At 38.9% G+C, this 22,244-nt stretch overlaps 2 protein-coding genes and 2 long non-coding RNA genes across 5 annotated transcripts; 3 read left to right on the top strand and 1 right to left on the bottom strand.

Moving 5' to 3' along the window:
- The first annotated feature begins 42 nt into the window (after window positions 1–42).
- On the top strand, window positions 43–8,444 carry slc15a1a (solute carrier family 15 member 1a). Its single transcript, XM_034574215.1, has 22 exons — window positions 43–271; window positions 958–1,045; window positions 1,901–2,042; window positions 2,667–2,786; window positions 2,890–2,989; window positions 3,274–3,364; window positions 3,500–3,583; window positions 3,697–3,779; window positions 3,879–3,965; window positions 4,056–4,145; window positions 4,221–4,265; window positions 4,354–4,386; window positions 4,478–4,566; window positions 5,031–5,112; window positions 5,264–5,383; window positions 5,551–5,688; window positions 5,778–5,824; window positions 5,968–6,075; window positions 6,181–6,292; window positions 7,338–7,475; window positions 7,648–7,755; window positions 7,913–8,444. The coding sequence occupies exons 1-22, from the start codon at window positions 212–214 to the stop codon at window positions 8,153–8,155; spliced, it is 2,208 nt and encodes a 735-aa protein (XP_034430106.1). The 5' UTR covers window positions 43–211; the 3' UTR covers window positions 8,156–8,444.
- Window positions 5,296–9,709, bottom strand: LOC117754881. Its single transcript, XR_004612512.1, has 3 exons — window positions 9,632–9,709; window positions 7,899–7,989; window positions 5,296–5,403 (listed from the first exon to the last, which is right to left on the bottom strand). It is a non-coding gene; the product is annotated as an uncharacterized LOC117754881 (long non-coding RNA).
- stk24a (serine/threonine kinase 24a (STE20 homolog, yeast)) lies at window positions 9,678–22,244 on the top strand. 2 transcript variants are annotated; one of them, XM_034574216.1, is made up of 11 exons: window positions 9,678–10,236; window positions 12,861–13,091; window positions 16,131–16,187; window positions 16,340–16,448; window positions 17,172–17,329; window positions 18,124–18,309; window positions 18,407–18,552; window positions 18,677–18,809; window positions 18,934–19,002; window positions 19,192–19,328; window positions 20,497–22,244. In XM_034574216.1, the coding sequence occupies exons 1-11, from the start codon at window positions 10,195–10,197 to the stop codon at window positions 20,528–20,530; spliced, it is 1,302 nt and encodes a 433-aa protein (XP_034430107.1). In that variant the 5' UTR covers window positions 9,678–10,194; the 3' UTR covers window positions 20,531–22,244. The 2 variants fall into 2 exon arrangements, with proteins under 2 accessions (XP_034430107.1, XP_034430108.1); XM_034574217.1 differs by having other exon boundaries at window positions 9,738–10,236; window positions 18,677–18,798; window positions 18,932–19,002.
- LOC117754880 lies at window positions 17,453–18,033 on the top strand. The gene is made up of 2 exons (XR_004612511.1): window positions 17,453–17,570; window positions 17,742–18,033. It is a non-coding gene; the product is annotated as an uncharacterized LOC117754880 (long non-coding RNA).

Here is a 22,244-nt window from a genome sequence, read left to right as displayed (position 1 = left end):
GAAACACTCCCACTGCCACTGGTGACGAGTGAAGGATAAACTATCAGCTGCTCCCTGCAGGAGTCTCAAAGGAATATCTACTTCTACAACTGCAGCATAAAGCAGCTGCATTCTCACTAAGACACCATGGCGGGTGAGTTTGTGTGTACAAATACTAAGCAGCTTGAGCGTGAGGAAAATATACACGTATCGTCTTTTTATTATTATTTAAATGTGTTTTATCTTGTGCGCAGATGAGGATCCCAAGAAGGGGAAGCAGAGCAGAGGAACGGTAAAGTACTGATTCATCTAATGATGTCTATGTCGTTTTTATTTGCTCAGTGACATGAAATGATAATCGTAAGAACTAAGCAACCAGCCTCAATATGCCACTTACTTTAATACTAGTATACATGATTTTGAGGGGCTTGAATTTGACTTGTGTATTTCCACATGCTGATCCATTGCGTTTCAAAGGGAAATGTACTTTTTACCTTTTTATTACATTTATCTTACAGCTATAGTTACTGTTTACTTTGCAGATAAAGATTTTAAATCAAAAATATGTTAATTATTTAAAACAGGATGTTTTACTGAGCGGTGCTGTAGTTTTTTGAGGTTAAGCCACTACAATTATTTAATAACTTATCAAAATATAATCAATAATAATTAATAATGTAATAATGAGTCACAATAAAACTTTATTGATCTGGAGGAGTCACAAACTACTCAGCAGTAAAATAGACCTAATTGAATTTATAAAAACTTTACCAACTGCAGCATTTAAGTTCCAAATTAATGCAGCAGTACTAACCACTGATTAATATTATATACATTATTCTGAAATTGACCATTTTTAATTTTGGTGTAAATACCTTTTAGAGTTTTGAATTCAAGACAACTCACTTTATATTTTTACTTCTGTATTTCTACTTTAGCACCGTTTAACACAATGCTGCCGTTTGATTTCTCCACCAGAGCAAAGAGGTGTGCGGCTACCCACTCAGCATCTTCTTTATCGTTGTGAATGAGTTCTGTGAGAGGTTCTCATACTATGGAATGCGAGGTGAGAATATTTCCTTCTACAAACTAAACCATGTGATTTATTATATAGCCATGATGACAAAACTCTCGTCTCTCGCCTTAATTAACAACAGTTTCATGATCCCTAGATAAATATGGCAAAGTCACATAATAAAACAAATTAATGGTTTTGCAAGGCAAAGACAAAACATGTCATCCTGCAGATAGGGGCACTAGATCAGAAAATGTCTATGTGTTGTCAAAGACACACAGGAAACAATATATGCAAAGGTTGTAAAGAAGGCAGAGATAAGGCTGGGGTTAAGGACAAGTTCAAGTTCAGGTTATTGTGAGAAAAAGCACAATCCAAGAGGAAACAAAGACCCAACCAGAACTCAATCTAACTCAACATTACGGTACTAAGCTACCTGCAGGGTTATATGGTTCAATTTTGTATTCATTTAACTTTATCAATTTGGGGACTGTTTATGGCACTGTCCAATTTGATTGTGTTATACTGGCAGGTGTTTCTATTAGTTTCTATTAGTTTGGCCACAATAGGGCAGGGTAAATAACACAAATACCTCTTTGTATAATACACGTCCTTTAACAAACTGCAGCGTCCAAGATGATCATAGTCATATCAATATATATACTTGCATCATCGTTATATTAACTTCTCTAACCTGTTTCAAAATGAAATGAATTTTATAATTTTTATGAAGGTAATATGAACTAAATTAACTGGAAAAAAGAGAATTTTGTTGTCTGATTTGTAAAGCTTGTTTGATATTTCATGTACAACACTAAATCTTTTGAGAGTTGATACTGTGTGTTAGATTGACAATTATATTCATAAAAACTAGAAGAAACCTACTTTTTCTCTGCCTGTCCACAGCTGTGCTTGTGCTGTACTTCAAGTACTTCTTGCACTGGGACGATGACCTGGCCACTTCCATCTACCACACCTTTGTGGCTCTCTGCTACCTCACCCCAATCCTCGGGGCCATTGTGGCCGACTCCTGGCTGGGAAAGTTTAAGTGAGTTATTGTCTCATATTCTTTTCAAATTTAAATGAATGCTCGCTTTACTTTCAAGGGCCATTTTACTTTCAATAACAACCTTTGAGGGTCAAGCTAAATTATTGAACACATATATTACACTAACCTTTCTAAGGTGATGGCTGGGACGAGACATCTGATGTCAAATGGTAGTGATGATGATGCTACTCACACTTGGTTTTCCAGGTTTGGGTCGGTCCGTTTTGAGTGGCACCGAGTCTTTGCAAGAGTCAGATTTGTAAAGAACTGAATACAGTAGTATTTGTGTCAAACCTCAGAGCATGAGTCCTCAGAATGGAAAATCCGGTTTATAGAACTCGAGCAGAGGAAGGTTGTTGTACTGTAGCTTTGAGCTTGTCGTTGCTTTGCAGCTCAACGATTTCCTATTGTAGGTTGTCAGACACATTAGCTTTCTCCCTATTAAGCAGTTTAGCAAATATCTTTAGTTCCATTTTTTTTTACTTTTCATGTCCTTAACCTCTCACCAAGTGCTTTAAGCAGATATTCAAACTCAATAGGATATATATTCAGGTTTCACTGTGGGCTTTTTTTCTTGCAAATTAGAGTATGAGACGCTATTGATGCATCCTCTCTCTCCCTCAGGACTATCATCTACTTGTCCGTTGTCTATGCGATTGGTCAGGTTACGATGGCTGTCAGTGCGGTCCATGACATCACTGACACAGACAGAGATGGGACACCAAACAACATGACCTTTCACGTGTGAGTTGCTGTGATAACAAGGACATAGCATTTGGATAAGCAGTTTTCTTCACGTATTTCGATCAACTTCCTTGCTCATGCAGATGTTCCTCTTTCCATTCAGTGTGTTGTCTATGTTGGGTCTCTTCCTCATCGCTCTGGGCACAGGTGGCATCAAACCTTGTGTGGCTGCCTTTGGTGGAGACCAATTCAATGACAACCAGGTTAGAAGATTACTCCAATCTTGAGCTGACGCTTATTCCACCATCCAAATATAGGCAGGAATGCTATAATACCTAAACTATAGAAATAGTCTCAAAAACCTCTGCATGCTCACAATGACAGTGACAGTGTGGTGGTGTATAGCAGGTATAAATTCATCCTCTGGGAACCATGAATAGCTTACCTATGTTATGGGACCAAAGTAGTTCAGATTGACATAATATCCAGCATTGCATTGCATAACATGTTTGCACATGACAGTTCACTGACATATGTCTATGTGCAGGAAAAGCAAAGGAGAACTTTCTTCTCCGTTTTCTACCTGTGCATCAATGGTGGAAGTCTCCTGTCGACCATAATCACTCCAATCCTCAGAGGTAGATATAAGCAGGATATAAAGTTGACAACAAACAGTGCCATAAACACGAGTGTATGTAATTATCGTTGATATCAGTGCTTGAATGTGAGTGAAATTGAGATTGTGACTGAGTTACCAATGTCTCCATCTGCAGCTCAGAACTGTGGCGTCTACAGTCAGGAGAAGTGTTACTCTCTGGCCTTCGGCGTCCCTGCAGCACTGATGTTGGTTGCACTGTGTACGCTTTAACACATGTAGACACTGGAATTCTTTTCATAATTCAAAAATATAAAGGTTTGGAACAGCTACTCTACATTAATACCAATGTTTTGCCTGTGATGCCCCTAACAGTGGTGTTTATCAGTGGGAGCGGTATGTACTACAAAGCTGAACCAGAGGGAAACATCATGCTGGATGTGTGTAAATGCATTGGGGTGAGTCTGGTTTACACCAACACATTTATATTAGTGTGAACCATCAGCGGTTCTTAGCGTTTCTAAAAACATGTTTTTCTTTCACTTATTCCTGAGCAGTTTGCCATTAAAAACCGCTACAGGCACAGAAGCCAACAATACCCAAAGAAGCAGCACTGGATGGACTGGGCTGAGGCTAAATATAGCGTATGTTTTATTTAAGTTAATTCTATAAAGGGACTAAAACGCTGTGTCAAAAAGAAATAACTGTTCATATTCTGTCTTTCTGTGATGTAGAAACTCCTTATTGCTCAAATCAAAATGGTGCTGAAGGTCCTGTTTTTATACATCCCACTGCCAATGTTCTGGACCCTGTTTGACCAAAAGGTACCTCAGTTATTTTACTTCCTAAAAGGCAGTGTCATTGTGGAAACTATGCTAAATTTGGCCTCTCTCTTAAAGGGTTCTAGATGGACTCTGCAAGCCACCAACATGGATGGAAACTTTGTACGTATGGAGATGAACCCAAATCTTAATATGTTCTTATTAACTATAGCAAAGTGATCCTGTTCTAATGATTTTGTTGTGTCTGCAGGGGTTACTGGTGATACAGCCTGATCAGATGCAGGTAAGTTAAGAGTCTTTATCATGTTTGCTTGAACTGAGGTGCTGGATTTCATCGGAGAAAATTGTCATTGTGCGATGTATGTGTTTAAAAGACTGTCAACCCCATCCTGATCCTGACTCTGGTGCCCATCATGGACAGTCTCATCTACCCTCTGATCAAAAAATGTGGCCTGAACTTCACGTAAGTTTTCCTGAAACTGAGTCAGACAGCCACAAGTCACAATACAGTGCTCTTCATTATGTCATAGGGATTATTTAACATTGATGGGATTATTTGATAGCATTTACTTTTAGTTCAACAACTTGGGAAAATGTGATTGGATATCTCCACGTTACAGCAAATTGTCACTTTTACTCTTTTGGTGAATAAAAAAACAAGAAAAAAGTCGGCTGTTTTCCCATTCTTCAGTCTTATTGTTAAGATATGCAAATTTGCAGAAAGAAGGTAAATAAGTGTGTCACACTATCCCTTGAACTAACCAAGAAGACTACATAATGGAGCATAGTAGAAAAAGTAGCGTCATCAGACAGTTGAGGTTCAAACGGTGATCAAGCCGAGCCACAACAGCCACAACAATGTTGAAAATGCTGATTTCACAGTGATTATCTAATGACCAAAGAGGGAACTTCATGTTAATTCAACAGACCTCTGAGGAGAATGACAGTGGGGATGCTTATGGCAGCTATAGCTTTTGTCTGCGCTGCTCTGGTTCAGATTGAAATCGATGTAAGTACATACCAATTACTACTCATCTCTATATGTACTGTAAAATACACACCAGCTCAGCAATTAATTTATTTTGAACTTATAATTAGGATTACAAGTAACAAGTATTACTTCTAGAGATTATAACAAGGACTTCTTTACTCGTTTTCAGAAAACGTTACCCACCTTCCCATCAACCTCCCAGAGTCAGGTGAAATTACTCAACATGGGCTCTAATCCAGTCTCAGTTAAGTTGCCTGGGAACGATGCACTGACTCTTCCCGCAGCTCAGGTATGTCTTCTTATCATCACCTGTAACATGAAACTTTGATTAAAAGCGGGGTTTAAACTTTTTTTTTTAAGTTATAAGTTAAAAGAAAATCAGTTGCATGAACCCATATCCCCACTGGACACTGTCCCTGGTGTTTGCACATTTACAGTAAGCTCTTTGTGTTGCAGACCAGTGAGGAATTCTTCACATTTGAAGCAGGAGACATCAGTGTTTCAATTGGAGAAGTGACAAAAAATATTGCTTTGGCAAATGGAGCACGACAAACTCTTCTCATTCCCTCAAACATCTCTGAGGAATGGCTACTGGTTAGTGTGACTCACAAAACAATGAAAATAAAGACACAAGGATATCTTTTAATAATGATTTAATTAATCAAAATCGTACTTTTTTTCAGTCTGGTGGTTTGACTTCCAAACCACAAGAGGGCAACAATGCAATTCGGTAAAGTATTTAATCTAAAATAAATGTACAATGAATTGATTAGTTGACCAAAAGAAAATTGTTGAAAAGGATTACATGTATGGTGTTCCATGTTTTTTCTAAAATGTTCTGTTTTTAATATTTTTGTTGTCTCACACTTTTAGATTTATAAATGGAATGAATATAACAGTGAATATATCGACATCTGCGGCCAAATTTGAACCAATTGAGCCATCCTACTACTCAAACTACTCCAATATAAAAAACGGAAAGTAAGGATCGGTTTTTTTCATCTTCACTGATTTCCCCAAAAATCTTTTTCTTTTTTGCAAACCACAATACACTTTACTAGACAAATGATCTGTTTCTTATTTCAGGATCCTGTTCGAAATATGGAGTGGTTCACAGTCGTGTGAATATAGCAAAGAGTTTGGATATGGAAGTTCATACACTTTCTTTATCCCCAGCACTTTGGTCTTTGGACCCACTGTAAGTGTTGCATATGATTCCTGATGTCATGAATTACAGTCGGCTGTGCAGTGACATCCTACTGTGTTAAATGTCATTGCAACATAGTTCGCTAAACCTTCATGCAAAATACTTCTTGTATTCTTGTGTATTCTATTTATTATTTTTGCCAATTTATTAAGAACAGTTGAGTTAAATCTTACTTCATTCATACATTTTATCTGTAATATTTTTGAAAACTGAATTAATATAGGTAAAAAAAATCTTATGCTTCAAGGATAAGTAAGCCGATTTTCCATTTTTGTCCTATCGTGTTGTATTTTTACTCAGTATTCCTCTGCACCCCACAGCTCCATTGTTGTTCAAATGCCTTTAAAAACACGTTCAGTTTTCTCCAATGTGTAACTTAATCAACAAGGGAACTGCAGTTTATTATGAGTCACTCCCATACACTGTCCTGGTTTTATAGATATTCCTTAATGAGCATTAATCCACTGCTGAAAATTGTCACCAACAAATGTAATCCTTACTCCTATATTTAAGTATAATTTGATTAAAACAAGTTCAATGCCCAGTTGTTTTAGGCAGTCATAAAACCTTATAGCTTCAATGTTTTGACCCATTTTTCAAGATGTATATCTCATGAGGGTATGAATGGGGCTGGGGTGGCCACGGGCAGTGTGCAGAAGGCATGAAGTATTAGCTCTAAAAGTCTAGTTTGTATGAGATGTTGCCTAAACACATTCAAATCCAAATCCAAAATGTTCATAGCTGTTGAAAACTCCCACACTGGAAAACAGGGTTAAAAGCTTGTTGACATAGCTGGGCAGAGGCATATAATAATTTAAATATGAAGATAATGGAGTGCAAAGGTACCTCTCTCACCTCTGCACAGCTGGACAATCACAGCTTGAAGTGGGAGTGAAAATGTCAAATCATTGTTTTCTTAAAGTGACAGAAAAGGTCCAACACAGACTTTAATTGTACAAACAGGCAACGTATGGAGAAATGTGTGTGCTCCAGCAGTCATTATAACTACTGCTATTAAGATTATTTCTTATTTTAGTGCCAGGAGTCCATTACTGCAGCAGAAGACATCAAGCCCAACTCGGTTTCCATGGCCCTGCAGATCCCACAGTACTTCTTTATTACTGCTGGTGAAGTGATGTTTTCTGTTACTGGTCTGGCGTTCTCCTACTCACAGGTAATTGTGTTAGAGCGGTTTTCACAAATTGATTCCAATACTGCAACTTCCTACAGAAAGTAAAGGACACATCGATTAGAATATTTAATTTTATCTATTTCCAAATAATAGTTCTCGTTAATGTCCTTTGTTTGCTGTCTTGTTTTATTTTATGTACGTTTCTATTTGAAAGGCGCCCAGTAACATGAAAGCCGTGCTGCAAGCCGGCTGGTTGTTCACTGTTGCTATCGGTAACTTCATCGTACTGATTGTGGCCGAGCTTGCAAAGCTTCCCAAACAGGTAAACAAAAAATACTTTCACTTATTAAACTAATTATCAGTGACTCAATATTTCTAGTATATATATCAGACATGTGTGTATTTTAGTGTCATGTAATGACAATAACACATGATGATGCATTAATATGTCCCTTTGTCTCTTACCTGCTCTTTTTAAGTGGGCAGAGTACATCCTCTTTGCCTCCCTCCTGGTTGCAGTGTGCATCATCTTCTCCATCATGGCCTATTTCTACACCTACATCGACCCCACAGAAATTGAGGCCCAGTTCAAGAAGAGCATTATCGACGATGACGATGACGATAAAAAAAAGACAGAGGTTGAGATGGTCAGGAAAGACTCGGATGACAGTCATGATGATAGCGATGATGACAGCAATAAAGACAAACAGACCAAAATGTGAACAGTCAAGTTATCCATAATGCCCATAATTGGCTTATCTTCAAAGTTTAACATCAACACGAGGGAAAATGTACAGTAATTTTGCCAGTATTTTGTGTGTGTGTGAAATGTTTTATATTCAAATAGTAAAATGATAATGCACGCTGAGCTTTGTATTAAAAATAAGGAAATAATATGTTAGCTGTAAATTACGACAAGAGCAGGTAAATGCTATTGTTTCTTAACATTAACTTATCATTGGATGTAACTCCTCTTTTATATTTATGTGTAAGTTGTGCCAAAGAAAAAAATAAAACAAATTTTTTGCTGTGTTTTATCATTAATGAGGCTTTTCTTGATATCTTCCTCCAAAATAGCATATATATGAATATAAATATATAAATTGTTGCTCATGCCACTCTTCCAGCTGTGAATATCATGTGGCTCATATACTTCCAGACTGTGTGGGGTTTTTTTTGCAATACATGTGCTTGGCTAATCCTGAATTTCCTATATTGAGAAAAATACTGTTAACATAGATATCAGTCCTCTTAGTAGACCTGATTTTTTTTAAATCAAGATCTCAGCATTGTTTCTTGAGAAATTAACAACAATTTTGGAAGATGCACTACCTAGTGAAATGTGGCCAATATCAGACTCCAATGTGAACTAGTCATGGCCCTGATGTGACCCGCCGGTTTGAAGAACAACAAGATGTCACGCAGCACGCTGGGTACGGAACTAAACAAGGAGAAGAAGTCTGTGATAAACATGGAGGCCACAGATGTGAGCGTTTACGGTTTCATTTTTATCTTGATGCTTTCAGACACTGACCGGTCAAGATACGACCCCTCAAGTTATGCTTGTACAGACATGTCCCCCCAAATACTTCACCTCACTGTCCTTTCACTGACTTCTTCTGTTGCAGCTGTCTTGGTTTTTTCACCGGGTGACACCCACCCACCCCTTCTCCTGTGCAAAATTATGAGGAATGTCGATATAGAGTGACGTAAAAGTCGCATTGAATTCTGATACAGGTCACATGGCTGTTCAGACTTTCAAAAAATCTGATCTGTATCTGATTTAGAACCACATATATACGAAAGTGGTCTCAAATTTGATTTGAAAAGATCAGATTCCATGTGATTTGTGCTGTTCACATTGTCATTAAACAATCAGATCAGATCCGGGCCACTTGGTCCTGCTGTGTGAACGTAGTGCAAGTTTAACCACCCGCAGTTCTAGAAGGCCATGACAGGGAATCAACTTCAACATGAAACTGAAGCAGTAAAATGAAACTTACCTGCCATTCATTTTAAAATGTACACATAAAAAGCATGCACTGCTTTCCTCTGAATGGTGGTGACCAAATGCGTAGCAAAAAATACATTAGTACCTGAACGGTGTACTTCAGCATTTTACTTTAGTAAATGTACTTAGTTACTTTGCAAAACTGCTAATTCAGCTTGAACAGTGTTAGACCACGTGTGTCTGGCACCTGTGAGAACGTCCTTCTTCCTGTGACGTTAGTCAGTTTACGAATGACGAAACGTGCACGTCCTCCTGTGATTGGCCCTGCGGAAAATGAAAATAACATTAGCCAAGATGGCGGCGGGCGACGGAGAAAAGTAAGAAGATAATAGAACAACAAGCGATATAATCTACACAGCAGTGCGCATTCATTGACCGTGTGCGACTATTTCAGACCAGACCTCCAGCCCAGCGTCGGGAAACCGCTGACCACCCGCCGAGAGAGACCGCAGCGGGAGATAAAATCGTTCAGCTAGCTGTTTGCTAACTAGCTGCTAAAGTAGCTAGCACAGCGAAGGCTAGCTAACTGCGGAAGGCGAGTGGGGAGCGGGCAGGCAGCTCAAAGTGCGAGCTGACAAGTCGAGCTTATCTTTTTTAGAAGCTGCCGACATCTCCGTTCGAGACAGTAACCAGCTTGTAACACGGACCGGGTCATTCGAGCCGGCGGCCCGCGGGGGAAATCAACGTTTAACCGCTGATAAGACAAACTGAAAAGCCGAGGAAAGGCGTCATCTTTGCCGACCTGACGCCATGGCTCACTCTCCTATTCAGATTGGACTGCCGGGGATTCAGGTAAATACATGATGTTATCACTCAAAAAGCCAACTTTCAGAGGCAAGTTCTTTTAGTTTAGAGCCACAACACTTGTTTACTTTAATGTCCCCCCTCGCCTGTAGCTCGGAACCGGAAGAATCAGCCTGTTAATAACTTTATCTTGACCTCACAAGGGCCACTGCATCGCTACCAACCTTTGCTTTGCAGTGATAAAGGCTCTTATTTGTCAAAGTCCAGAATGACTGTGATCTAAGCTATCAAAAAACACTGCTGTCATCTCATTGTGTCTCTCTGTTGGGAAATATAATGCCTCTAAATGACAGACAGCCCGTGTAACCACAATGCCCTTTTTCTGACTGAGACTGAACATAATTCATAGACATCCATGCAGCCATTATAGACTAAAAATGCACGTCACAGTTTCCTCACAATCATTCACAAGTTGTGGTGTTGTGTGTCCAACAGTGACCAACTCAGAGATACACACTGTAATGCGATGTCAAATAGGAAGAAGCTGCCAATTCTCAAATGTGACAAGATGGAAACATGTCTCATATTTCTCGTTTTTGCTCAAATTGGCTCGGCAGTCACTTAGTCAAGCAAATAATATGGCAAATATGTTGTCAATCATTCAATCATTTATTTGATGGGTCACTCTATAAAATGTCAGAAAATCCAGAAATCCTTGTCAGAATTTTCTGATCTGTCCTTAAGGTGTTTATCTTGTGAACAACAGGAAAAATATTCCAAATATTGTAATTCAAATTGAGAAAGGCAGTCCATCTTTATGTATTGAAAGCTGAGACCAGAGCTAATGAGTTTACTAATTGTTTTAGCACTTTCATCAAAATCTTTCTTCCATCAACAATATCAATGACTTCAGCTATGTTGACACATTTTTTGTCATTATTTCATTATCAGTGAAGTGCATTTTTATTGGCTGCCAATGCCACTGGCTGTCTGTCACCACATGTCCTGGTTGAAGAGTTTGTACAAAGTAGGTCACACTACAGTCCCTGTGCTGACAACCTGCCCAGAACATGCATGATTATTCCTTTGACAGCACGTTTATATGGCTATTTTATCTTGAACTATGAATGCTTCATTAGTATATTCACAGACAAATACAGGTTTAGAGGGAAAGCAGCAGATCTGAAACCACAGGTTACTTTGCAGAGCGGTGTTAGCAGATGGAGACCTGGCAGCAAGCCTTCAGTTTTCAGGGTTGTGGTGTGTGGTTGACACTAGACTACACAGTTGTGTGCTGCAGATGGGAGGGCATCAAACACATGCTTTTAGAGCGAGGTTCAGGCAGCTTTAGTTTGTTGCTGTAAACCTGCTGACTGTGGCTATGGCAAGTACATTCCCATCTTGTGTAGTCTGTGGTCACAGTGCCCTTGTTGATTTTCCCATTGTTTTTACAGAGGTCGGCCTCGACATTTTAATTTTCACCTGGATGACTGACCACACCAGTGTTATGATAGTAATTTGGCCGTGTTGTTTCTACTCTGCTTTATTCTGCACTGCTCTGCCTCTTTGTCTTTGATGTAAATTCCCTTTGCTGTCCGATTATTCTGCAGCCCCCTCTTTGCCAGTTTTTCAAAGTGCAGCTGCTCATCTCTCCCCTTCCATATTGGCTTGACCACACCATGCATTAGCTCTTTTACAGGAAACGATTCTCTGAGGGGACTCTAAAGCAATGTGCAGCCTGAGCCAACAGATCATCCTCTAATGGCAGGGTTACCTGGTAACTTAGGCATCAAGCTTAATTGCCTAAATTCTTTCTTATTAAATCTAATGCAAAAATGCAATTTCTTGCATGTCAAATTTTTGGGAAATGTTTAATAAAAATGCTACTTTTTCAAGATAGACTAATTTTTGCACAACTTTTATCATAAAATGTATGGCACTGCAAACACTACTCAGGCAGTTTAGGCTAATGACTCACAAAGGGAAATTGAAGTGGCCAACTAGAAGACCATTATTCCCTCCTTTGGTGTTCCACAGGGAAATAAGCCATTTAGTTCAGTCAATAAGCAGGGTGTAGTGCTTCAGATTCTGTTTGGCCTCTATGGGAGAGGTCATCAAGCCTTATTTATGTCTGTGTTTTGCTGTCTAATGATTTAAGTGTTACTCTAACCCTCAAAATTGGTCTGAGATAAACTGCAAAGTACAGAAGTTGTAATGTACAAGTCAGGAGAATGTTGCTGACAGGGTTTCGCAACACAACCAGGCTACATTTTTGGCAAAACATTATATACGTGTGCTGATGTATTAACCCACTATCTGTGTTTGCATTGACTTTGTATATTATGGAGGCAAAGTAAGCAGCTGCCAGACTGTGAGGTTTATTAACCTTATCAAAAACTGCTATGGTGAGTGTAGCCAAGATAATGACTCAAAATTAATTGGGAACCATTCTGATAATAGCTTAATTGTTTTAATAATTTTTATAAGCAAAAATGCTAAACATTCTCTGGGTCCAGTGTCTCAAATATAAGAATATAATGCTGCTTCTCCTTGTCATGTAATTGAGTACTGTATATTAAAGTTTTAGACTGTTGGTTGGACAAACCAAGCAAACAGGATGTGTTCTGCATTATTTAAAAAGCACTAAAATGCATTATCTCTCTGTCACACAGAATTTCAGAGCCAACCCGGAGGAGCTATTTACCAAGCTGGAGAGAATAGGAAAAGGCTCTTTTGGAGAAGTTTTTAAAGGCATCGACAATCGGACTCAGAAAGTTGTAGCTATTAAAATCATTGATCTGGAAGAAGCAGAGGACGACATAGAGGACATTCAACAGGAAATCACTGTTCTCAGCCAGTGTGACAGTCCATTTATCACCAAGTATTTTGGATCTTATCTCAAGGTAAGCTTTAACCTTAGGAATCATTTTGTGAACTTGTCATAGCTCCTTATTGACATAATGCTCTAATTTGCAAAGAAGGTCAATAGACAATAGCTATGGCTAAAGGGAAAAGTATTGCCTGTGTAATATGGCACGATTGACAGTAGAACAACCAGAAAAGGGCCAACATTGCTAACATATATACCTGTTGGATTATGACCATTTGGACATTGAAATGTTTTGTACCTTTTGCTCTGTACTCAGATTGGATTTGCAATGACTATGAGGTTCATGTGCTGACTTTCAGCTTTAATATCAGGTATCACATGCATACAGGGTTTTTACTGGCGCCACCAAGCCCAGGGCAGACACCCAGGGAGCCGTGCACAGCTCCACTAAGTCCGCTTACAGTGTTCATTTTGGGTCTTTTCATTCATTTGGACTGTTAAAAAGTGGAATTTTTAATAGTTTTTACTAGCTCTGTCAGTAATTCACTGCTCCTCTCTGTGTCCAAATCAAGCCAAACCGACCGATGCAGGAAAAACCCTGGCATATAGGGTGAACAATGAATGAATTCCAGCCCTTTATTGCATAGAAAAGTGCAGCATGGCCTACAAGTGTACAGGCCCTGCAATATTCGTCTGCTGTGAATGTAAACTACCTTAACAACCCTTAGAGCCTTACAGCTGCTCTGTACACGACTCAAGTCAGCATAGGACAAAAAAAGAAAATGCAAATGCAAATGTATCAGGTCAGTGTCTGTGAGAAATGTATTAACAGCATCACTCTGTGGTAAAACATGTTTTCTAATTACAGTAGACTTTCACTTCACATGTGACTGTGCTAAGAAAGCCTCTCACATCATTTACTGTGGTACTTGGCAGCAGTAAGGAGACGTGGTGGTCCATTACTTGCTGCTGGCTGAAATGGAGAATTAAGTTTTATTTGTGTGTACTTTACAAACATGGCATTTGTTTTGTGTGTTATGTATATGTTTATTAAACAAACTTTAGTACATGTTGGTAGCCATTTGATCCATAGGAGTTTTCTGTGGGGATTTAGATCATATTCTTCTTGCCTGGTTAGTAGTAGTGGTGGCAACCATTGATCATGTTAATGGCAGTTTCATTTATTCCCCCAAAAAACTCTAACAACAAGGTGCATGCTGGTCCTCTAAAACAACAACAACAAGTTAGTTACTTTAGTTTGACCTGCTGATTTTCCTCTGCTTACTCTCTACTAAAGCAGTTGGAGCAGCAGTGGTTGGTAACACACTGCTCATGGAGGCAATTAAGATGCTTTAAAAGTCTTAGTGCCTGAATCTTTTAATTTGTGTCGAAAGTCATGATCTCAGCCAAATCTCAACACATACACAATACAAATATTTTAACATCAATCTAGACTTGTATTTCCAATGTCCACTACAAAGTTCATAAATCTGTTTTTGTGTTTTAGGCTCAAAAAGTTGTAGCCCACAACATATTCCTCACTGAATCCACAGCAGCTTTAAATTCCTTCTCCCAGAAGCAGTTATTCCCAAACGCAGAGCATTAATTGTCCCTGAAAAGATGCAAGACATGTTAGAGACTACCAAATTTCAGAAACTGATATGTATTAGATATATACATAAAAAAATAGGCAGTGATTCCTAAGATGGTCTTATCATCCCTTATTACAATTCCATATAATTTAGCCATGATATTTTACAGTTTAACCTAAACTTTATTATATATAACTAAATAAAAAGAAAACCCAATACAACCAAATAAGACATTTGAATTATGAAAACAAACACATTTCTGAATGTAACATGAATACAATCTTTTCTGCATGGTTTACTCTGTAAAATAAAAGTTTTTTTATATCAAGAAACAAAAACAGATACCGGTATATCTGTGGAAGGCTCATAAAGATGTCACTGCTCCTGTCAGTGTGGGCAGCAGCAGCAGCCGAGATAGTCTGAGTAAGTTTGACATCCTAAGTCGACTGAGTGCACCTGGAAATCACAGCACATAAACTCAGATGTCATATCCATAGATGTAGAGTTGCAGTGATGGTATTACACAAGACTCCTGAGCACAACTGGATCAGACAGCTGAGATGCATCTGGTGTTTCCGACACACGCAGGATTCACCTACAGAGGATGTGGTCTTACTTTTTAAAAACATTTTTCATAATCTATGATCATATTATACTGAGGTAAAAGGTGGTTTTACCTCAGTGCTCCTGCCCACTGAAGATAAGACTTTGAAAAATGTTTTTTGAGTATTGAGATGAAAGATTGTTTGTACATCTGGTTTCCTGTAATAGTTTCCTTTTTCATTAGGTTGAATTTTAACCTACCTGCTTTGTCTGTTCAGTGTAAATGCATGTGACAGATTAATGAGGAGTAGACTCAGCTGCTGGAAAAGCTTACACCAGCCTGTTCTAATGAGATATTTAATTATTAATAGTGGGAGTGTTGGTCGATAAACAGATAATGATATCAATCAATCAAACTTTATTTTTACAGCACCTTTCATACAGTGCAGTACAAAGTGCTTCACAAATGACTGATGAGGCAAAAATAAGACTTATGTTGGTCAATTATCAACCGACTTCTTATTATGAAGTGTCGGTTTCTCTAACAGACTGAACACACTGGACTAATCATTGCCAATTCAGCCATGTACAGAACAAGTACTCTGCTGTGTTACTGCATACATAATTTAGCATATGTTGAATGTCATTATGCCTAGTTGCTATCATATTCACATACATGTATTTTTACATATAGTAGCATATAGTAAAAAATGGCATGACCAAATATTTAATATTTGTCATAATAGTTCCTTCATGTTATCGGTGAAGTTTATATAACCACAAAACAAAGCTAGTGCAACTTTAATCTACTCCAAAACTGTGCAAATGAGTGACACATGGGAATTTGTCATTAATTTATTTTAATATAGTTTTGTAATAGTGAAAATGGTGAATATAAAATTTCAATCTGTCGTAATTACAGCTGAAGCTATGAACACAATCTAGACTGAGTAGCTAATATCTGTTTTACTTTTCAGGGTACAAAATTATGGATTATTATGGAATATTTGGGTGGAGGATCAGCCCTTGATTTGGTAAGTTGATCTCAAAAAAAATTTTTACAATTTGATTTTCCTTTTTTTCCATTTGTTGACAATTATTACAGTTTCATTATGTTCAAATACAATGTAACATTTGTGCCATCTTTTGGAGTCTTCCCACATTTACCAGTTGTCATATCTTCTAGTTGGAACCAGGTGCTCTGGATGAGACGCAGATTGCCACGATCCTGAGAGAAATCCTCAAGGGTCTTGAGTATCTTCACTCTGAAAAGAAAATCCACAGAGATATCAAAGGTAACCTTGTCTTAGCCACGAGCAGATCCAACTTTTTGTGCTCTGGCATCTGTGTTTAGTTTTTTTCTCAATTTCAGAGAATGTATGATTATCAGTAAACCTTGTTTCAGTGCATTGTTTTTCATCAGATCCAAACACAAGTCATTTGAATAACGTTTGCCCACAATTCACTTTTAAATGTATATTGTGTGTAAATGCAGCAGTCTGTCTTTGATGTGTCTTTTTGTAGGATCAAATAAACGTTGTGTATAACAGTGATGGGTAATAGAGGAAGACATTTTATTCGTTGACATTTACAGCACTGAAGCAAACATATGTTGCTGTGTTAAGAGTTGTGTAGATAGGAGCTTAGTTTATACAGCTTTTTTTGTGCAATGCTTCATCAGCTCTGTTTAGACTTGTGTGAAAGCATTTGAGATCACAAATGCGACCTGGGCCTCATTGATGGAGCACCCGCTCAACTGTCGTCGTCTAGCCCACTTCAGTTCTCTTGTCTATTTTCAATGTCCTCTTTGTGTTGCAAATAAAAACACTAGGCAACATGGTTAACACTTTACTTTGCCAGATAATAAAGACATTGATCTTCCATTCTAGAAACAAGGTTACTGCCAGATGTTTGGAACTATTATATTACCAAAGTGGTTGGTGCTTTGTCTTTTTAAAGATCTGAATGTGTATATATGCACTAAAATCATGTCATCTTCTGGTGTGTCTTGCTTTTAGCTGCCAACGTCTTGCTGTCCGAACAAGGCGAAGTGAAGCTGGCAGACTTCGGAGTCGCTGGCCAGTTGACAGACACACAGATAAAGAGGAACACATTTGTCGGAACACCTTTTTGGATGGCACCTGAAGTTATAAAGCAATCTGCCTACGATTCAAAGGTTAAAAATTCTCTCAATGTTTCCTGTGATCACAGTCAAGTTCAGTGCTTTATTAATGATGTGGTCTGAACATGTTCAAATGTATGATGTCATCTGTGAGTAATGTTGTGTGGGGGGGGGCAGGAGAAAGAAACCAGGAATCGTTTTATATACTTTTGTATTCAAGAACTGTTAGACTAGTTGTTATCAGGAAAATGGTGGAATTCACTATTCATACCAATCCCCTAAAAGTATTTCCAACGTTTACACAGTTGAGAAACATTTGAGGTTATACAATAATAATAATGTCCTAAACAGATTATACATGTTAATATGCAGAATATGTAGGCACATTTTTTTTGTATGAATAGGTTCCGTACAGGATACTGCAAATCAGTTGAGATAATATGCTTATATTTTCTGTATGAATGAGGTTATGTTGACTGATGGTCATAAGAAAATACCCAGGTGATAAAGCAACTGTTCTGACTCTTAGTATCAATATGAGATTTGAGAAATGTACTGGCTGTGTGGAACATTTTCAAGATGATTGGTCCTAAATGACTGTGAACATATTTTTGGAATAGCCACAAAATGAGTCAGAGTGGCTCGTCAACACAACCACAATGTCACCATCTTTAGTTTGAGCTTCCTCAAACACACCAATGCAGCTAAAATCAGCCAGTTTAAATGTCACTTTACAGCATTATGTCTGTGTGTGTGTGTGTGTGTGTGTGTTTGTGAAAAAGTGTGTGAGATTCTGTTGCACTGATAAAAGCATTGTTTTTTTTGTCGCTCGTCTCTTTGTTTTATAGGCCGACATCTGGTCATTAGGAATAACTGCAATAGAGATGGCTAAAGGAGAGCCGCCCCACTCTGAGCTTCACCCTATGAAGGTTTTATTCCTCATCCCAAAGAACAATCCCCCGACACTGGAAGGAAGCTACAGTAAACCACTGAAGGAATTTGTTGAAGCCTGTTTAAATAAGGAGCCTAGTTTTGTAAGTTAAAAAGTCTCTTGTACACTCTGTTAAACAATGCAAAGAAAACTCTAATTTTGATATTCACGGCCATGTCTGTGTTATGTGTTTTCTTTAGAGGCCAACTGCCAAAGAGCTGTTAAAGCACAAGTACATAGTAAGGCACGCCAAAAAAAATTCCTATCTGACCGAGCTGATCGACAGATACAAGAGGTGGAAATCGGAGCAGTCTCGAGATGAATCCAGCTCTGAGGGATCTGATGAGTAAGTTGTCTGCACCGTCATTATCCAGCTCAGTGAATATCAGGACACAGCAAGTTTACAGCCTGAAGGAAAAACTTGCAGCTGCTTGCATTAATGAGGTTCCTAAAATCATGTGTCACTATAGCGAGCCAGAAGACCAAGCATCTGGAGGCAACGACGCCACCAATGATGACTGGATTTTCAACACCATCACGAAGAAGGACCGGAAAAAGATTCTGAATGGGGCAGCACAGCCTGCTGAGCCAGAGAGGACAGAGGTGAGATTCTACAACATTGTAGAGGAAGAATATAATTTATTTGTAGTGGAGCATCCCTACTTGGTAAGTTTCCTTTGTGTCAGAACTCACTCAGATTTCCCTTTTCACCCATCTTCCTTTCCAGGTGGAGGAGAGTCCAAAGAGGCCTTTGTCACAAAGCTTATCATCAATATTTTCTCCATTGTTTTCTGAGGTAATGTTACTAACTATTCTTTGCTGCATGGGTAATTGCAAACAAAACTATCAAAGTACATGTAAATAAGTTATTTGTTGCTCTGCCAGTATTAAATCTATCCAATCTTTGTTGGAAAATACTCAACAGATACAATATTTGTGCAGACCATCCCATTACAATGTTATCTAAAAGTTGTCATGGTTACAGCTGAAAGAAAAGAGTGAGACAAGTAATGGGAAGCCAGAGGTTGCAGAGGAGCTACGGAAGGCTATTTTCCTGGCAGAAGAAACACACCCTGGCATCTGTGACTCGCTGGTGGCTGAACTAGTGCAGAGACTTCAGAGGTAATTCAAGTTCATATCATCACATCACATTATACTGTTATTTCTCATGGATAAGTAAAAAAAATGGTTTGAGATTGAAACAGGTTGTTAAGGTGAGGCTGTTAAGGTTTAATTCCCCATTTAAAGCCATATTTAACGGCATCAAGGGATATCCATAGTCTATTGGTCCATCAGTCTGAGACTTTGTTCCACTGGGAAATGTCTCCTCAGAATTAAGTGGATTGCATTGATTACCTGTCAAACCTGTGCACAGCCAAGGTTTGTGGCTCTGTGAGGAGCACGGTGGTAAACTTAATGCTAACTTCTGCATGCGAGCATGCTCACGGTGCTGATGTTTAGCAAATGAGCCCTATTTACAACAGAGGCTGATGGGAACGTCAGATTAAAGGTTTGTCCTCATTAAACTGTGTGTGTATGGATGCATCACCATGTGATTATATTCCTGTCTGAATCAGATGTCAATGGCGATCCATCCAGCAGCTGTACAGATGTTTTTTTCAGAACCACTTATTTGAACATTATGGTGCTCCTAGTGGTAAGAGTTAGTCGTGCTCATCTGGGGACCATGAATGTGTGGACAAACTTAAAGTTATCTATCCAATAGGTTTTGAGATAGGTCAATGGTGATTCGTCGACAGGATAACAAACCGACATCAACCCGACAGCCATGTCACTAGCATGGCTAAAAATCTGTACATTCATACTGGTTATTCATGGTTCTTAGAGTGTAGACTTGAATAACTTGCAGTGATTGCATGAATTTTCATTTAGTGTGACCAACAGCAAACACTTGTTTATGACTATATACCTCAAAACATAGTTAGCAACATTCTAAATGTTTGGATGTTAGCTGTAAGTGTGTTAGCATGCTAATGTGGTCTTTCAGTAGGAAGCTAATCTCGGACAGATAAAAGTTTAGTCAGGTCGGGCCATATAGATTTGAGCCTCACCAACAAAAGTTTTTGAATGGGAACTGTATAGGAGATAAACTTTCTTCCACCTTCAGTACAGGACAATATGTTTTGCCACATGGACAAAGGAATAGTGATGAGGCCATTATCCTGCCAGCAGTGTATGTGTTACAGTCACTTCTGTTACCATAGATGTTTAGTCTTGTTTTAAACTGTGGCCGTTTCAGTAGGTACATTTTTTCTTTCCTTTTTGTCAGGTTTTCTGTGCCACATGCAGCTGCCGCTCAGTGAGAGGAGCTACATCCAGCTCCGCTCTGTTTCTCCACCCTGGTGGCCGCAGTCAGATCTTTTCCTCTGACCTCCACAGCCAGGATGAAGTCTCCCAGGAAGGTCTCCATCGCTCATTTGCTTGAAGCAAATCCTGGCCCTACTTAATGTCTGTTTTTAGGCTAGCGCACCACCAGTGGGTCCCATTCAGGACAGTCAGTGGCCAGCCTGTGAGCTGCCACCATGACTGCCAACTGCTGTAAGATGTCCTTTCTCAATACCTCCTTCACGAAGGCTTTATTTTAAGGGTGGTGTTCCATATCTTTTCTGCAAGGACTTGGGTTTTTGGTGAGTTTGGTTTTTTTTTCACAAAGGTTTACACTCTGGAGAAAGTTCCTTGCTTAATTAATCTTGTGCATGTGTGTGTGGCTGTGCGAGATATCCTGCAGTGAAGAGTGTGGAGTGGGCTGACGCGTTCTATTGAAAACTCAGGTATCCTGCTTTAAGTGGATTGGGTCCTCTGGGAGATGGAAAGAGCTCTATAGGGTGGTTGTACAAACTTGTATATAAGCAAATTTCTACAGATTCATGAAAAAACAATGGAGCGTTTGTAATGGAACCACTGTGTACAAATGGCCAAATGCGACTGTAGATAATGGTTGTGAGGTAAATATTTTGAGAGACTAAAATGGCCATAAATGAGATTGCCTTGCCTTTGTACTTGTTCTTTTGTGTATCGATCTTTGATTTCTAAGTACTCATCCAGTGAATGAAAATGGCTGCCCTCTATCATGTTTAGATTTATTATATATTTCTTAATTCTCTTTAATTTTTTGGTTTCACACTCTGTCTGTGGCTGTAATAATGTATGAGAATGTAAGTGGCTGGATCATGTAAGCCCACACCAGTTTTTAACACTGGATGCTCTGTTTCCAGTCCTGATTCCACAAGGCCTTGAGTTGGTGTTGGGGTTTTTTGGACTTTGCCTCATTCCCATCTTTTTTGCTGTGCGCTTTTGATTGATCAGATAGACTGAGGTTTCGTCCATTCATTCCATTTACAGGGCGACGCCATCATGTATTTTATCACTCATAAAGACTCTGTTGGTCTTCCTAGGAGCTGCAGTGGTACTATCTCCTCAGCGTACCTACATCTTTAATTGCACTTCAAGTATAAAATGCCTTTTACTATAAACAAAGTAGCCATAAAAACAGTAGCAGGAGACTTAGAGTATTTTGCAGGTATGCACCAAACTACCTGGGACAAAAAGGTCCACCTGAAGTCTCACAGCTTGGACTCTGGAGTTGGTGATGCAGTGTAACATTTGCCTGGCTGTATCTTTCCATTTGGGACGTGTGAGAGTTTTTTCAGCTGTACAGTAGATGCATATAGACGCAGACTTCTCACACAGTAGACGACACTGCTCTCAGATGTACATATTAAAGCCAGGAGGTGCTCAGAGACCAGCGGCACTGCTACTACTTCTGACTCGTTAAAAATGAATGTGCATGACGGAGCCCGTTGGTCGGCCTGAGCAGTATGCGTTGTAGCATACTTCTACAGCACTGGAGTAATGTTGATTCCTGAACAGAGTTGACGCAGCCTTAGAGTATTTGTTGTGAATGGAATGAATAGTGTCAGCTTTAAAATGTTAGAGCAAATGTTTTTGTTGTGATTCCCTCCCCCCCACTCCCTCCCTCCCTCCGGTATTAAAATGCACATGTGGCGATACTTAAAA

This window comes from Hippoglossus hippoglossus, chromosome 21 (genome assembly GCF_009819705.1).
Source record: "Hippoglossus hippoglossus isolate fHipHip1 chromosome 21, fHipHip1.pri, whole genome shotgun sequence".
NCBI classification, from domain to species: domain Eukaryota; kingdom Metazoa; phylum Chordata; class Actinopteri; order Pleuronectiformes; family Pleuronectidae; genus Hippoglossus; species Hippoglossus hippoglossus.
The sequence above is the reverse complement of the archived record's forward strand: the minus strand, read 5'-3'. Positions and strand labels throughout refer to the sequence as shown.